Source organism: Scyliorhinus torazame, chromosome 1 (assembly GCF_047496885.1).
Source record: "Scyliorhinus torazame isolate Kashiwa2021f chromosome 1, sScyTor2.1, whole genome shotgun sequence".
NCBI lineage: Eukaryota > Metazoa > Chordata > Chondrichthyes > Carcharhiniformes > Scyliorhinidae > Scyliorhinus > Scyliorhinus torazame.
The window spans coordinates 357,904,613-357,922,016 of record NC_092707.1 but is presented as its reverse complement, the minus strand read 5'-3'; the positions used below and the strand labels follow the sequence as shown (position 1 = coordinate 357,922,016).

At 43.8% G+C, this 17,404-nt stretch overlaps 1 protein-coding gene across 3 annotated transcripts in view; it reads right to left on the bottom strand.

Annotated features, from left to right (window-relative positions):
* srbd1 (S1 RNA binding domain 1) overlaps positions 1 to 17,011 on the bottom strand; it is a 425,904-nt gene extending 408,893 nt beyond the window's left edge. The window contains exons 1-3 of one of the 3 annotated variants that reach the window (XM_072510745.1): positions 16,883 to 17,011; positions 9,475 to 9,510; positions 5,042 to 5,112 (exon numbers count right to left, since the gene is read on the bottom strand). In XM_072510745.1, coding sequence (XP_072366846.1) covers positions 5,042 to 5,112; positions 9,475 to 9,510; positions 16,883 to 17,005 — 230 coding nt within the window. In that variant the 5' untranslated portion in view covers positions 17,006 to 17,011. Of the gene's footprint in view, positions 1 to 5,041; positions 5,113 to 9,474; positions 9,511 to 9,998; positions 10,022 to 16,794 lie in introns of those variants that run through there. The other 2 variants (XM_072510754.1, XM_072510763.1) reach the window with 2 other exon arrangements.
* Positions 17,012 to 17,404: the final 393 nt, after the last annotated feature.

Sequence of the window (17,404 nt, the reverse complement as noted above, 5' to 3'; positions counted from 1 at the left end):
GGGTCGGTACTGTGGTCTTCGCCTCTCTAATTGCCCAGCGAAGGATACTGTTGGATTGGCGATCGGCAACGCCACCAAGGGTGGCGCCCTGACTGGAGGACCTGTATGAGTTCCTTTGGCTGGAAAAGATAAAAGTTCGCATTACGAGGATCATCGGAGGGCTTTGAGACACGGTGGGGATTGTTCATGACGATGTTTGAGGAATTGTTTGTGTGTTTTGGGGGGGGGGGGGGGGGGGGGATTGTACAAACTGAATTGTGGGAACGTTGACAACATTACTGATTTGTGTTTTTGTATTTTTGAATATGTTTGGAATAAAATACATCTTTAAAAAAAGATAAGTGTCTTGAGGCACAAGGGGCGACGATACAAAAAGTGGAGAAGGTGGTGTCCAACCAGAGCAATCGGATCATCTCCTTGGAGGCGGAAGTGGGGTCCTGGGGGACCAATGCAAGGCATTGAGGGTGAAGGTAGAGGAGCACAGGTGGAATTTGACAACGTTGGTGGAGGAGATTTGGGGGGATTTTTAGAGATGGGATACATGACACCAGACACTGGCAGGGAGAGTGCAGGTGGTAAAAATTAATGTGCCAAGGTTCATGTTCGTTTCCCACTCCCTCCCTATCTTTCTCCCCAAGGCCTTCTTCTGGATATTGGAGACGGTGATTTTGGAGTTTATATGGGCGGGGAAGAGGGCCTTGATACAGATGCAGAAAATGGGGTTGGCACTCCCGAACCTGCTGCACTATTATTGGGTAGCAAATGTGGAGAAGGTGAGGTGATGGTGGTGGGGTGAAGAGGGGTGGGGTAGGGTGATAAAATCAACAGAAACCCAAAGATGTTTTACCAGTACATTAAGAGTAAGAGAATAACTAAGGAAAGGGTAGAGCCTATCAAAGATGTAGGAGGTAACTTATGCATTGATGCCGACAATATAGGCAGGATTCTTGATGAGTATTTTGTCTCGGTCTTCACTAAGGAGAGGGATGATGCAGACATTCTAGTTAAAGAGGTGTGAAATATTAGATACAATAAGCATACTGAGAAAGGAAATGCTGACAGGACTGACATCCACGAAGGTGGATAAACCACCAGGTCTGGACAGATTATATCCCAGGCTGTTAAGTCCCAGGGAGGAAATAGTGGATGCACTGAGGATCATTTTCCAATCCTATCTACTTACAGGTGAGGGAACCAAAGGACTGGAGGTCTATGAACATTGTACCATTATTTAAAAGGAGCGCGAGGGAAAGGCCAGAAGGTTATAGGCCAGTTTAAAAGGAGCGCGAGGGAAAGGCCAGAAGGATATAGGCCGGTCAGTCTGTGGCGGGCAAATTATTAGAATCAATTCTGAGAGACAGAGGAAACTGTCACTTAGAAAGGCACATCAGAGATGACCAGTATGTTTTTGTTCCGGAAGATTGTGTCTTACTGACTAAATCAATTTTTTTAAGGAAGTAACAAGACAGATTAATTAAAGTAGTGCAATGGATGTTGTCTACATGCATTTTAGTATGGTGGCACTTGACAACATAGCAGACTGATGACAAAAGTGAGATATAGGGGAAAGTGGTGAATTGGAGCCAAAATTTGCTCAGCAACAGGAAACAAAGAGTAGTGGTTGATGGATGTTTTTGGGAATGGAAAGCAGCTCCACCAGCATTCCACAGAGCTCAGTGTTGGGGCCCTTGCTGTTTGTTACCTATATTAATGATTTTGACTTAAACGTGGGAGGCATGATCGGGAAATTTGCAGACAGCAAAGATTTACCGTTTCTGATTTTGATTTGATTTATTGTTACATGTAACGGGTACAGTGCGGCCAAGGGAACGTAAACAGTATGTACATAATAGACAAAAAAGAATAATCGACAGAGTACATTTACAAATGGTACATCGACAAAACAGTGATTGGTTACAGTGCGGAACAAGGGGACAAAAAAGCAAATACATGAGCAAGAGCAGCATAGGGCATCGTGAATAGTGTTCTTACAGGGAACAGATCAGTCCAAGGGAGCTTTGTTGAGGAGTCTAGTAGCTGTGGGGAATAAGCTGTCCCTATGTCTGGATGTGCAGGTCTTCGGACTTCTGTATCTTCTGCCTGATAGAAGGGTCTGGAAGAAGGCAAAGCCTGGGTGGGAGGGGTCTCTGATAATGTTGTCTGCCTTCCTGAGGCAGCGGGAGGTGTATCAATGGAATCAATGGGAGGGTGGCAAGCTTATGTGATACGTTGGGCTGAGTTCACCACACTCTTCAGGTTTTTGCGATCTTGGACCGTGTAGTTGATAGTGAAGAGGATAGCTGTTGTCTCAAGAATAATATCAATTGTTTGGCTTAGTGGGCAGTGGCAAATTGAATTCAATCCAGAGAAGGGTGAGGTAATGCATTTGGGAGGGCAAACAAAGTAAGGAAATACTCACTAACAGGAGGTTATTCAGAGGGGTTGAGGAAATGAAAGACCTTGGAATGAATGTTCACAGGTCCCTGAAGGTGGCAGGGAAGGTGGGAAAGAAAGCATATGGAATGCTTTCCTTTATTGAATACAAAAGCAGGGATGTAATGCTGGAAATTTATAAAACACTGGTTCGGCCACAGCTGGAATTTTGTGTATAGTTATGGTCACCACATTTTAGGAAGGACATAATTGCTCTGGCGAGAGTACAGAGGAGATTTACAAGAATACTGCCAGGGCATGGAAATTGCAGCTATGCAGAAAGATTAGAACAGCTAGGGTTGTTTTCCTGAGAACAGCGGAGGCTGAGAGATGACCTAACTGGGGTACACAAAATTATGAGGGGCCCAGACAGGGTACACAGGAAAGACCTGTTTCCCCTGAGGTGTCAATTACTGGGGGTATAGGTGATTCGTAGAAGGATAGAGTTGATATGAGGAAAAACGTTTTCACTCAAGATGGTAGTGGGTGCCTGGAATTTACTGCTTAAATTGGTGATTGAGGTTCAAACATTCAACTCACTTAATAGGTAGCTGGATCTGCACCTGAAGTGCTGTAACCTGCAAGGCTGCGGACCAGATGCTGGAAAGTTGGATTAAAATAAGTGGCTAGTTTCTTTTTTTTAATTATTGGCCGGCGCAGATACGAAGAGCTGAATGACTTTTTCTGCGCATTAACCTTTCTAAGGTTCTAACCCTGCCTGCACTTGACATCCGCAGACTAGTCTTTCCATCAAGTGATATTGTATCTGGAACTGAAGCCCTGGCAAAGATTTCTACTTGACGACCCAGAGTAACCAAACATTTACTGCCACCTTGATTGATATTGTCTAAATCAGACAATGGGTTATTGTGGAGTAGAATTTCTCCCTATCCAGAAAACGTACTTATTTTAGAAAATGGCTGTACAATAGAGAAAAGTAGGTTTTTCTTTCCTTTAGTGCTGTAAAGGGTTCAAAAGAATTATCCTCACATTAATATCGACAGTAATTCTTGGGCAAATTCCATTTCATTCTGGCATTGGATAAATTATCAATCGTCTGTATCACACCATCACAGTGCAGTTCTTCTGCAGGCAGCAATTTTACTAAATTGTCAAGATGGAGAAAATATGAATGGTGGTTCGAAGAGTTACAGAATTTTTTCACTGTGGCTTCACAGTAATGCCATTAAATATTCAGTGCCCCAACTTAAGCATTCTCTCCCAAGCTCACAATCAGAGGTTGGTCCCAATTTTTGCCAGCCAGGACCTGGACTTCAACCACCAGCTGGTCCTGATCCGCCACCCTCAAGTCTCTATAGCTAAGTATCTTTATTCACAATTTATATATGTAAGCCAAAGACACTCCTCGACATGCATATATTATCTGTCACTCAGTACTTAATAATCTACTGTCTTGTGATCAGATGTCTCCCAGTTTGCCACAAACGCTTCATCCATGTGCTGAATTCCTCTCCCCTTTCCAATTTGTCACACTCCATTCCTCATTGCCCACCTTTTCTGTAACACACCTATCCAATACTATCCTCACATTGATGTCCTAGCCCCTCCTGCTGGCATCCCACAGAATCGGTTTCACTCAATTTGAGAGTGTAAGAAAGATGGGGTTTTTGAGCATTGAGAACAGAGTCAAGCCAGTATTGGGGTAGCAAGGTCTAGAAACCTTATGAAAGTGGCCAAGACAATGGAATCCAAACTGGCCTTGTTCAAAACACCAGGACTCGTAGAGTTCCCACATCTCACATCAAAAGGCTCTTTCGCATTAGGCACCTCTTTGTCTGCAACCCCTCCCCCCTCCGCTTTGCTCCCCAAACTCCACGAGAAAATTTGTCTTTTCCATTGACATCCTTCCCCAGTCTTCATATTTCAGCTTTAAAACATTTGATGCATTACTACTGTTCCTTGAATTATAGAGCGAGATTATAACCCTATCTGCTCAAATAGGCAGTGCATTTTTAAAAAATGAATAAACATTCCCATAGAGCCGGAAGGAACAGGACTGCCCAGGTCTCTCCGTTCCAGTATACAAGAACATAGCGAAACTCATCCCCACAAATTATCTAATTGCCGATGACTGTTTCTTTGGTGATGTTCACCTTGTCATACCAATTGCAGCTCCGAGTTAAAATCAGCATTACAGTCCACGAATTTCTTCAAAATAAACATCTTGAGAATACACCACTTACGCAGTTTTCATATACAATAGACAGTAAACTTACCCTTTAAGCACAAAAATGCTTAAGATAAATATTTAACAATTTTCAACTCAAATAAAGGTGAAAGCGGCCACTGAAAATGGCTTGCGATAGCTGATACGAAAGGCAGCTGCAAAACAAGCTGAGACTACAGGAAAAATACACTCAAAACAATTCTTGTTTTCAAAATACCAAAAATGACAGCGTCATAAAAAAGGAGCTATTCAAATATGTGCCATTCAATTTTCTGAAGATTAAAATTTAAACAAAATAAGGCAAAAGATTTGAATGCACTCAAAATCACAAATATGTTGCAGAAGTAGGAGGAAGAACATTCAGTACTTAAAAAAAAAAATACACTGTTAAAATGAACTGTTTTGAAGAGCTGCACTTACATATTAAGAAATGAATCATCATCATCTGAAAATGGTCGTTTTTGGCATTTTACCGTTGTTAATTCCGACATCTGTAAATTAATTTGAATCAACGTCATTTTAATCTTGAAAAAGAACTTCAATTATTAGCTGCTGCTGAAACACCAGGAAGAAGCTAAACGGATGACGTTTTGGCATTAAGGTGGCTGCAAGATGGCAGGTTTTGCAATGGAAGTAAGAAAACAATCCTCAGTCACGGATAATGAGCTGAATTAAATGTTCTCAATGCAGGTTCCACCCATTCGCTTTTGGGAGGGGGAGGGGGGACTTATTTCTCTACCTCGGGAGGGTGGGGTGGTAGCGAGACAGGTTGCGTTGTGCAGGATATGGGGTGGGGGGTGCCACGGGGCGAGACAGGTAGTCAGTCGGGGGGGGGGGGGGGGGGGGGGGTCATTCAAGAGTCGACGGTGTGTTTTGATTCTCTCATCACCTTATACTCACCCAAGTGCACAGTCAATCTGCTTCTGTTAACAGATTCGAGTAATGTCTCCACAACTGACAAGTCTGTATTTATCGGCTTTCTCTCTCCTTCCCTTCTTAGTAAGAAGTCTTACAACACCAGGTTAAAGTCCAACAGGTTTGTTTCGATGTCACTAGCTTTCGGAGCGCTGCTCCTTCCTCAGGTGAATGAAGAGGTATGTTCCAGAAACATATATATAGACAGATTCAAAGATGCCAGACAATGCTTGGAATGCGAGCATTAGCAGGTGATTAAATCTTTACAGATCCAGAGATGGGGTAACCCCAGGTTAAAGAGGTGTGAATTGTGTCAAGCCAGGACAGGTGGTAGGACTTCGCAGGACAAACGGAGGGGGATGAATGTAATGCGACATGAATCCCAGGTCCTGGTTGAGGCAGCACTCATGTGCGGAACTTGGCTATAAGCTTCTGCTCGGCGATCCTGCATTGTCGCGCGTCCTGAAGGCCGCCTTGGAGAATGCTTACCCGGAGATCAGAGGCTGAATGCCCTTGACTGCTGAAGTGTTCCCCGACTAGAAGGGAACATTCCTGCCTGGTGATTGTCGCGCGATGTCCGTTCATTCGTTGTCGCAGCGTCTGCATGGTCTCGCCAATGTACCACGCTCGGGACATCCTTTCCTGCAGCGTATGAGGTAGACAACGTTGGCCGAGTCGCACGAGTATGTACCGCGTACCTGGTGGGTGGTGTTCTCACGTGTAATGGTGGTATCCATGTCGATGATCTGGCACGTCTTGCAGAGATTGCCATGGCAGGGCTGTGTGGTGTCGTGGGTCATTGTTCTGAAGGCTGGGTAGTTTGTAGTCAACCGGGACCTGGGATTCATGTCGCATTACATTCATCCCCCACCATCTGGCCTGCGAAATCCTACCAACTGTCCTGGCTTGACACAATTCACACCTCTTTAACCTGGGGTTACCCCATCTCTGGATCTGTAAAGATTTAATCACCTGCTAATGCTCGCATTCCAAGCATTGTCTGGCATCTTTGAATCTGCCTACAGATATGTTTCTGGAACATACCTCTTCATTCACCTGAGGAAGGAGCAGCGCTCCGAAAGCTAGTGACATCGAAACAAACCTGTTGGACTTTAACCTGGTGTTGTAAGACATCTTACTGTGCTCACCCCAGTCCAACGCCGGCATCTCCACATCATGGCTTCTCTTCTTAGATAATGGAATGACATTTGCAATTTTCCAATACATAGGCATAATTCCTAAAGAGAGTACTGTGGAACATTATCTGCAATTTCCTCGCCTCCACTGGACAATAACTGCTTCTCCTCAGATAATTTTTGTGTGGTACATTGCCCAGAGTATTTTTAAAATGCCCGTATTAATTATTTTATAAGTTACCAAATATAATCACAATCAAGATTAAAATATTAAATATAGAGGCAAAATGTCAAACTTTTTAAACAGAGTATTTAATATTTCAGTAATACATTGCTATTTTTGCCTGCAGGTCCCACTTAGGTTATAAAACACCGAGGAAGATAGTGGGTGGTGAGCATACAATCAGAATTTCTTTTTAATTTACAACTTCAGGGTTCTTTAGCCAATCTTCATCCAATAAACTAAATAATATGTAATAAAAAAAACATGGGGATGAAGTAAAATAGCAAGAAAGTGGCAATCATATTTTCATCTGCTTACCAGCAGTAAAAAATGACTACAGTACGAGCACATTTATTTTCAATAGTGGTGGGTCATTAAAAGAAAAACCCATCTTTATAAATAAATGTACCAAGTGATAAGTTACCAGAGCCAAATTGACCAAGATCAATCTTTGCTCGACAACAAGTTAACTAAGCTCAGACAAGGCAGTCGTGAACTAGGAAAGGGACCAGAGGAGGTCAAAAATAAGCAGCCAGAAATATATCAAACTTCAAGCAGTGAACTGCTGCCCAATGAATTTGATGGAACGGAGTGAAGAGTTGATTCAACTATGATACTTCTTTCCCCCTCTTCTGCCTTGCAGTCAAATTGCTATTCATCATCCATACTTAGTTAAAGAATGGTCAACTGAGTGAAACACCGCAAGAGTCAACCCAACCCATGGGTCGACATCAAAACATGAAGTTCAGTAGGCAAATAATACCAGATAAAACAAAGGGAAATAAAATTCTGACAATTTTAATGTTAATACATTTACATTACTTTCTTCATCTTTTCATACAGATAGCTCTGTGCACCAAGATTCTTGGTGTTCCCCAATCAGTCACCTTTGTACAGTTGAGCAAATGACAAAGCACCAGAAGATGAATATCTGTAGCAGCAACTTTAGTGTCTGGCCTGGTTGAGACAAGTCCATGCACACCAGAAATGCAAGAAGAGTCTACTGGTATGTCTAAGCAAGTTCAACGCTCAACCCACCCACAATCAAAAAATGTTTTAACATACATGGTAATATTCAACAGTATGTGGTGTCCTCCCATGGTCCTCAAATCACAGATATCAGTCTTCAGCCAATTCAGTTCACTCCATGTGATAGCAAGAAGTAGCTGAAAGCACTGGATACTGCAAAGGCTTTGATAGCATCTCAGCAGTAAGCTGATCCAGTACTGCTACAAAACTGACACCTACCAGATAATGTGGAGACTACCCCATGCATGTCTGGACCACAAAAGGAGCACAATCCAACTCAGCCAATTACTGCCCCATCAGTCTACTTTCAATCAACACCAAAGTGATCCAAAGTGTCAGTGCTACCAACGGCACTTGTACAGCCATAACTTGTCTACGGAAGCTCAATTTGGGCCACTCAGCTCCTAACCTCATCACAGCCTTGGCTCAAATATGGACAAGAGCTAAATTTAAGAGGTGAAGCAACCAGAAACTTAACAGCAGCAGCCATATAAATACTAGAGAAAGTTACTCACATCCTGACTCCTCAAAGCCTGTCCACCATCTACAAGGCCCAAGTCAGGAACATGATGGAATATTCTCTATTAGCTTGAATGGGTGGTGCTCCAACAACACTCAAGAAACTCAAAACAACTCCAGGACAAAGCAGCCCGCTTGATTGGCATCCCATCCACCACCGGCGCACATTAGCAGCAATGTGTATCACCAACAAGATGCATTGCAGCAACTCACCAAGCCTCCTTTGACAGCGCCTTCCAAACCCATGACTTCTACTATGTAGAAGGACAAGGGTAGCGGGTACATGGAAACCATTACCTGCAAGTTCCCCTCCAAACCACACATCATCCTGACTTGGAACAATATCTTCGGTTCTTCACTGTCGCTGGGTCAACAACCTGGAACTCCCTTCCTAGGAATGCTCTTGGTGCACCTACACCAGTTGATCTTCAGCGATTCACGAAGGTTGCTCATCATCACCTTTGTGCGCAATTAGGGGCAGACAACAAATTTGCCAGCGACATTCATACCACATGAAAGAATACAGACTTTTTATAAAAAATGATGCCACGCATGAGGAACAAGAGGGGCTTCCAACTGCTAGATTCAGTGACATTGCCTCACATACGATCAATGTTACTACCAAATCAAGAAGCTACACAAAATGTACAATAAGTACTCAAGCCATTCCATCAGCTGTTAATAAATAATGTTCATGCACATGAACTCATTAGTAATTATAAGAGATTGACACTTGCTGACATTCTATGCAGATCCTTCCATTTTCTATCAGCCTGTTCACTGCTGCCATGGCAGGGATGTGGTCTTTGTATGTTATCAACTGGACTGTATAGTAAACAGTATTGGGGTTTAGGATTTATTATTTTTGAAGATAAATAAGGACTGTAACGATTTCTCATTCTTTTTCCATTCACATATCCTTATTTGTGTGCAACTGTTGTTTTGGCAAAATGGACTTGCATACCAACAGGTTTAACTTCATTTCCACTACTTACATTTCCACTACTTAAACCCTCAACGAATGTACTTACCATTGAATTCAAGTGCTTGACAATGTATTTCACCACCTTCAAAAAAAGAGGGAAAAGAAACTGTTATACGTATGCAAAATATTTCTGGGTTTAACACTGGATATTACAAATCAGTTTCAGGATCACTAACCGTGCCTGGAGGCCGATACTGGGTGTCCGACTTTTCAACAATTGCATTTAACTTCCCAAAAGCTGGGTAAACAGTAGCAAGAGCCAGGAATGGAGCAGGAAGACATGCCAATGTGCGCCATCTGACTGTAATTTACAAAGTGTCAGAGAAGCAACAGTCAAATCCTTCCATTTCCCCAACCAGCTTCCATTCATTCTTCATGAAAAATATGTTGAATGCTTAAGTCACTGGCTCCTTTTCAGGAGCAACATTTACCAATCAAGGAGCTTGCAGTGCAATACTGGTTGCTGGGGATGAAAGAGGAATTGTTTGCCAAGTCAACAAATGTGTCACTCTACAACAAACCTCAGTGTATGTTGCAACTCAACTCCAACTTGATCTTGGCAGAACTCACCTTCAGAGACAAGGGAGTTTGCCTCCTTGCAGACTGACCAGGATCAAGTCCCACTCGTCAGAGATACTGGAGACAGAGGAGCAGAAAAATCTAGGTTCATCTCCATAAAGGATAAGCAGCAACAAAAGAAATAGCAGGATACTATTAAGGCCTCATTATCCCACCCATGTGGCTATCAAACAACGGAATAACATACAAAACAAAAAGGCATGGTCATCTGTGACTATCACTCTATGATGCCAGGTATCCTGAAAGCAGTATGATTAAGTCATATCCCACCAGTCAAACAATCCCACCATTATTTCAAGTCTGCTCCATCCCAGATGGATAGATTTTTGACACCAGTGCACAATCCCAATAGTGAAAATAAAGTAAAGAAAACTAATTTTCAGTTTCAATTCAGACAAAAAAAAACAGCAATTGCTGACAGGCTGGCCAGGCAAAGCACTAGTTAGGTTTTAGCTGGAATATTGTGTGCAGTTCTGGGTGCCACACTACAGGAAAGATGTGAAAGCATTGGAAAGAATGTAGAAGAGGTTTACAAGAGTGGTTCCACGGATGAGAAATTTCAGCTATGAAGATAGATTGGAGCGGTTGGGTCTGTTCTCTTTAGAGAGAAGGCGGCCAAGAGGAGATTTGATATGTCCAAAATCATGAGGGGACTGGACAGAGTAGATAGGGTGAAACTGTTCCTGCTTGTAAAAGGATCAAGAACAGGAGGGCACAGATTTAAAGTGATAGTTTGGGTCATATTGAGATCAAAAAGGAGGTGGTATTGGGAATCTTGAAAAACATTAAGGTAGATAAATCCCCAGGGCCTGATGGGATATACCCTAGAATACTGAGAGGGGCAAGGGAGGAAACTGCTGGGGCCTTGAGAGAAATCTTTGTATCCTCACTGGCTATAGGGGAGGTTCCAGAGGATTGGAGAATAGTCAATGTTGCTCCTTTGGAAAGAAGGGTAGCAAGGATAATCCAGGTATTTACAGGTTGGTGAGCCTTACATAGAACATAGAACATAGAACAATACAGCGCAGTACAGGCCCTTCGGCCCACGATGTTGCACCGAAACAAAAGCCATCCAACCTACACTATGCCATTATCATCCATATGTTTATCCAATAAACTTTTAAATGCCCTCACATCAGTGGTAGGGAAATTATTGGAGAGAATCCATCGAGACAGGATTTACTCCCACTTGGAAATAAGTGGACATATTAGCGAGAGTCAACATGATTTTGTGCAGGGTGTGTCTCACTAACTTGATTGAGTTTTTTGAGGAAGTGACAAAGTTGATTGATGAGGGTAGGACAGTGGATGTTGTCTCCATGGACTTCAAAGGCCTTTGACAAGGTCCCTCATGGCAGACTGGTACAGAAGGTGAAGTTGCACGGGATCAGAGGTGAGCTGGCAAGATGGATACAGAACTGGTTCGGTCAGAGAAGACATCGGGTGGCAATGGAAAGGTGCTTTTCTGAATGGAGGGCTGTGACTAGTGCCGTTCCTCAAGGATCAGTGCTGGGACCCTTGCTGTTTGTAATATATATAAATTACATGGAGGAAAACGTAACTGGTTTGATCAGTAAGCTTGCGGACGACACAAGGTTGGTGGAATTGCGGGGAGCGATGAGGACCGTCAGAGGAGACAGCAGGATATAGATCGGTTGGAGACTTGGGCAGAGAGATGGCAGATGGAGTTTAATCTGGACAAAATGGGGTCATGCATTTTGGAAGGTCTAATACAGATGGGAAATATACAGTAAATGGCAGAACCCTTAAGAGTATTGATAGGCAGAGGGATCTGGGTGTACAGGTACACAGATCACTGAAAGTAGCAACGCAAGTGGAGAAGGTAGTCAAGAAGGCACAGACATGCTTGCCTTCACCGGCCGGGGTCTTGAGTTTAAAAATTGGCAAGTCATGTTACAGCTTTCTAGAACCTTAGTTATGCCGCACTTGGAATATAGCATTCAATTCTGGTCGTCCGACTACCAGGTGTGGAGGCTTTGGTGAGGGTACAAAAAAGATTTATCAGGGTGTTGCAGAGTATGGAGGGCATTAGCTATGAGGAGAGGTTGGAGAAACTTGGTTTTGGAGGTTGAGGGACGACCTAATAAAAGTGTACAAGATAAAGGGCATGGACAGATAGTCAGAAGCTTTTTCCCAGGGTGCAAGAGCCAATTACTAGGGGGCATAGGTTTAAGGTGCGAGGGCCAAGATTTAAAGATGTACAAGGCAGGTTTTGGACAAAAGATGGTGGGAGCCTGGATCTCGCTGCTGGGGGAGGTAGTGGAAGCAGATATGATAATGACTTTTAAGGGGCGTCTTGACAAATACATGAATAGGATGGGAATAGAGGAATATAGTCCCTGGAAGGGTAGCATGTTTTAGTTCAGAATGCAGCATGGTCGGTGCAGGCTTGAAGGCCGAAGGGCCTGTTCCTGTGCTGTAATTTCCTTTGTTCTTGATTTGCGAAGGAAACAATGTGATGAAGAAACTTTTTTTTCACACAACGAGTGGTTCAGGTCTGGAATGCACTGCTTGGAAATGTTGTGGAGACAGATTCAATAGAGGCATTCAAGAGGGCATTAAATGATTACTTGAACAGAAACAATTTGCAGAGGTACAGGGAAAAGGCAGGGGAATGGCACTAAGTCACGATGCTCGTTTGGAGAGCCAATGAAGACATGATGGGCCAAATGGTCTCCTTCTGAATCATAACATTCCATCCAATGATACCAAGGACATGGTTGACTACAGTTAGCGTTGCGATCAAAGATCAATGTACATATACAGACTGCAGGGTCTCTCGTGTGAGCCATCATAAATAGACTTGCATTTAAATAGTACCTTTCACAACTTCAGGACTGCTATTTATTGACTACAGCTCCGCCTTCAACAACATAATCTCAGCCAAGCTCATACAAGGCTCCAAAACCTAGGACTTGGCTCCTCACTCTGCAACTGGATCCTCGACTTTCTGACCCATAGATCACAATCAGTAAGGACAAACAACAACACCACAATAGTCCTGAATACCGGCACCCGTAAGGCTGCGTACTTAGCCCCGTACTATGCTCCTTAAACACACACAGCTGTGTGGCCAAAAAAAAATATTTTCTTTTTAAATTTAGAGTACCCAATTTATTTTTTCCAATTAAGGGGCAATTTAGCGTGGCCAATCTACCTAGCCTGCACATCTTTGGGTTGTGGGGCAAAACCCACGAGAACACAGGGAGAATGTGCAAACGCCACATGAACAGTGACCCAGAATCAGGATCGAACCTGGGACCTCGGCGCATGAGTAAGCAGTGCTGACCACTGCACGAATGTGCTAACCACTGCGCGACCGTGCTACCTCTTGTGGCAAAATTTGGCTTCAACTCCATCTACAGGTTTGCTGACAACACAACCATTGTAGGTCGGATCTGGAACAATGATGAGTCAGAATGCAGGAGGGAGACAGAGAACCTAGTGGAGTGGTGTACTGACAATAATCTCTCCCTCAATGTCAGCAAAACTAAAGAGCTGGTCATTGACTTCAGGAAGCAAAATATCATACACACATCCCTGTCTGCATCAGTGGTGCAGAGGTGGAGATGGTCGGCAGCTTCAAATTCCTAGGTATGCACATCACCAAAAATCTGTCCCGGTCCACCCAAGTCGACGCTACGACCAATAAAACACACCAGCACCTATACTTTCTCAGGAAATAAGGAAATTCGGCATGTCCACATTGACTCTTACCAACTCTTACAGATGTACCATAAAAAGCAATCTATCTGGCTGCATCACAGCCTGGTATGGCAACTGCTCAGCTGAAGACCGTAAGAAACTACAGAGTCGTGAACACCGCCCAGTCCATCACACAAACCCACCTCCCATCCACTGACTCTGTCTACACATCCTGATGCCTTGGGAAAGCGGGCAGCATAAACAAAGTCCCCTCCCACCCGGCTTATTCACTCTTCCAACGTCTTCCATCGGGCAGGATATACAAAAGTCTGAGAGCACACACACGAACAGATTCAAAACAGCTTCGTCACCGCTGTTACCAGACTCCTAAATAACCCTCTTATGGACTGATCTGATCTCTTCACACATCCTCTCTACTTAGTAGTTCTACACTCCTGTATGCTTCACCCAATGCCTGTGACTCTGTATTTACATTGTGTATTTTATGTTTGCCCTATGTATTTTCTTTTCATGTATGGAATGATCTGTCTGAACTGTACGTAGAACAATACTTTTTACTGTACCTCGGTACACATGACAATAATCCAATCCAATCCAAGGATATCTGAAAGTAATTTACAGCCGATGAAGTAATTAAATGTGTAATCACTATTGTAGTAAACAAGACAGTCAATTTGCTCGAAGCAATAGGATATTGCTGTTATCTGTTTCATTAGTGTTGTTAGTCAAGTGAAAAAACGTTGGCCAGGACAGCAGGGATAACTGCCTTGACTCTCTTTCAAAATAGTAATATGGGATTTTCTACTTCCAGCAGAGAGGCCAGATGAGGCATCAGGTTCACGCTTCATACAGCCAGCACTTGTGACATTCAGCACTCAATCAGTACTGCATTGACAAGCATACCATGGATTTCTTTGCACACCGCCAAAGAAGACAACGATCTGTTGACCTTGATCTAGCAATATTAAGTCACGTGTCATTTTGGGCAGCCCGATAGCACAGTGGTTAGCACTGTTGTTTCACAGCGTCAAGGACCAGGTTCAATTCCCTGCTTGGGTCACTGTCTGTGCGGAGTCTGTACGTTTTCCCCGTGTCTGCGTGCGTTTCCTCTGGGCGCTCAGGTTTCCTCCCACAGTCCCAAAAGACGTGGACATTCTAAATTCTCCCTCAGTGTAGCCGAACAGGCGCTGTAGTGTGGCGACTCGGGAATTTTCACAGTAGCTTCATTGCAGTGTTAACTTGTGACACTAATAAAGATTATTATTTTTAAGGCAGCACTTGCACATCTATGCTCGTGATTCCCCTGCCGATGCCCACAATAGAAAATCAGGAACTTTTTGTTGTATAACTAATTGTGACTAACAAGTTTGACATTTTTCTACCTGAAATTCACACACAATCAACAGTGAGAGAAAGTAGTACTCTGGTTCTATACAAAATTTCTAAGCAATGCAATTGATTCATAAGGATGGATAACAACCACCCAGGAAAACAAAAGCTGTGTTTTTTGTGAAATGCTGACAATGAGTATAAATTTACAACAGCATGTACTTGTATATTCCTTTAACATGATAAAATCCCAAGCATTCCACAAAAGCATTACAGAGCAAATAAAAACAGAAAATATTGGACTGACTCAGGTCTACTCGCATCCATGGTGAGAGCAAGAGTTAATATTTCAAGTCCGTATGACTCTTCAAAGCCAGGTGAGGAGATATCAGGGCAAATGATCAAACGTTTGGTCAAAGAGGTAGGTTTTAATAAGCATAAGGAGGAGAGGTAGAGTTGGAAGGGTTTAGCAAGGGAATCCCAGAGCTTCAAGCCTTGACAGCTGAAGGCACAGATGCCAATGGTAAAGCATTTGAAATCAATGATATTCCAGATGCTAATGTGAGAGGCGCACATATATCTCAGAGCATTGGGAGGCGGGAAGAGATGACCGAGGTCGGGAGGCATGAGCCCATGGACGGATTTGAAAACATGGATTAAAACTTTAAATCAAAACATTGCTTAACCTCAAATCTATGTGAGTCAAGGAGGGCAGGGGTGATATGGATGAACAGGAACCTACTGTGAGTTAGAACACAGAGTTTTGGAATTCCCTCAAGTTTACAAAGGGTAGAATGTGGAAGGCCAACCACAAGCGCATTGAAATAATCTGATATAAAGATAACAAAGACCTGGGTAAGGGTTTCAACATGAGATAAGCCGAGGATAGGTGGCACGGCAGCACAGTGGTTAGCACTGTTGTTTCACAGCACCAGGGTCCCTGGTTCGATTCCAGGCTTGGGTCCAGAGTCTGCACGTTCTCCCCATGTCTGCGTGGATTTCCTCCGGGTGCTCCCATTTCCTCCCACAAGTCCCAAAAGACGTGCTTGTTGGGTGAATTCTACCTCCGTGTACCCGGACAGGCGCCGGAATGTGGCGACATGGGGATTTTCACAGAAACTTCATTGCAGTGTTAATGTGAGCCTACTTGGGACCATAATAAAGATTATTAGATTTTTATTATTAGAGTTGACCAACATTATGGAGATGGAGACAGGTGGTCTTAACAATGGCACTGTCATGTCACCAGAAGCTCATCTCAAGGTCAAATCTGGCACAAAAGTTGTGATCAGTTTGGTTCAAATTCAGATATGAGCCAGCAGCTCCTTCAACAGTTTGCAACAGGCACTGCAGACGATGGCTTTGAGCCTCCTAATATTTAAGCAGAGGAAATGTCTGCTGGTCTGGGACTGGATGTCAAACAAGTACCACATCAATTCAGAGACAGAGGAGGGACTGGCAGGGTAGGTGGTGAGGTCCAGCTGGCTGGGGATTGTCAGCCGACATGAGGGAAGTGAGGCTGTGTTTTCCAGATTATATCGCCGAGGGGCAGCATGTAGATGACAACCAAGGCACCTAAAGATCAATTCTTGGATGAACACCAGAGGTAACAGTACAAAATATAATGATCTGGTGACTGACATGAGAAGTACATGGCGTATACTTTAGGAGAAGGTGGGGTAAGGAATATGGCACCACATCTCCAAACTATACCCCTCCACATCAGATACTGTCAGCCACTGATGGGGCCACCAGCGCATATTAAATTTACCAGGGATTTTTTTTTCCCACAAGGCCCGAGCGTCTGCTCCTCGCCGCCGCCTGCCGTGGGATGCCGCTCTATCGGAGGTGCCGCTCACCCTTCTCCCGGTCTCGCACTCCCTGAGAACCCGCTCGCGCCACGCCGTCGCTTGACGTGACGTTACTTCCGCCGCCTGGACTGCCCCATCACCATTCGAACTCCTGGGGGGGTTCCTCGACATTGATTGAGAAAGGTTTTCGTTTCCCGAAGGAGGGATGACGCATGCGCGCACGTACCGAAATCGCCAAACAGATTTTATCCACGATTTTCAAGAAGCTTGAACGGAGATTAATCTTGAGCCTGCCTAAAATGAAGTGTAAAAGATGAGCACCCCCCCCCTTTCTACATCGTGTGGGCTATTCCATTGATTCCAATGCGGATGCGCACTGGCTCTGGGTGTTGCTCCCATTGTGGGCTTGAACGGGGTTTATTGAAGAGTCCCATCGGGCTGGAAATGTAACTCTGTTTGCCTATCCAGTGATTATCATAGAATTTACAGTGCAGAAGGAGGCCATTCGGCCCATCGAGTATGCACCAGCTCTTGGAAAGAGCACCGTATCCAAGGTCAACACCTCCACCC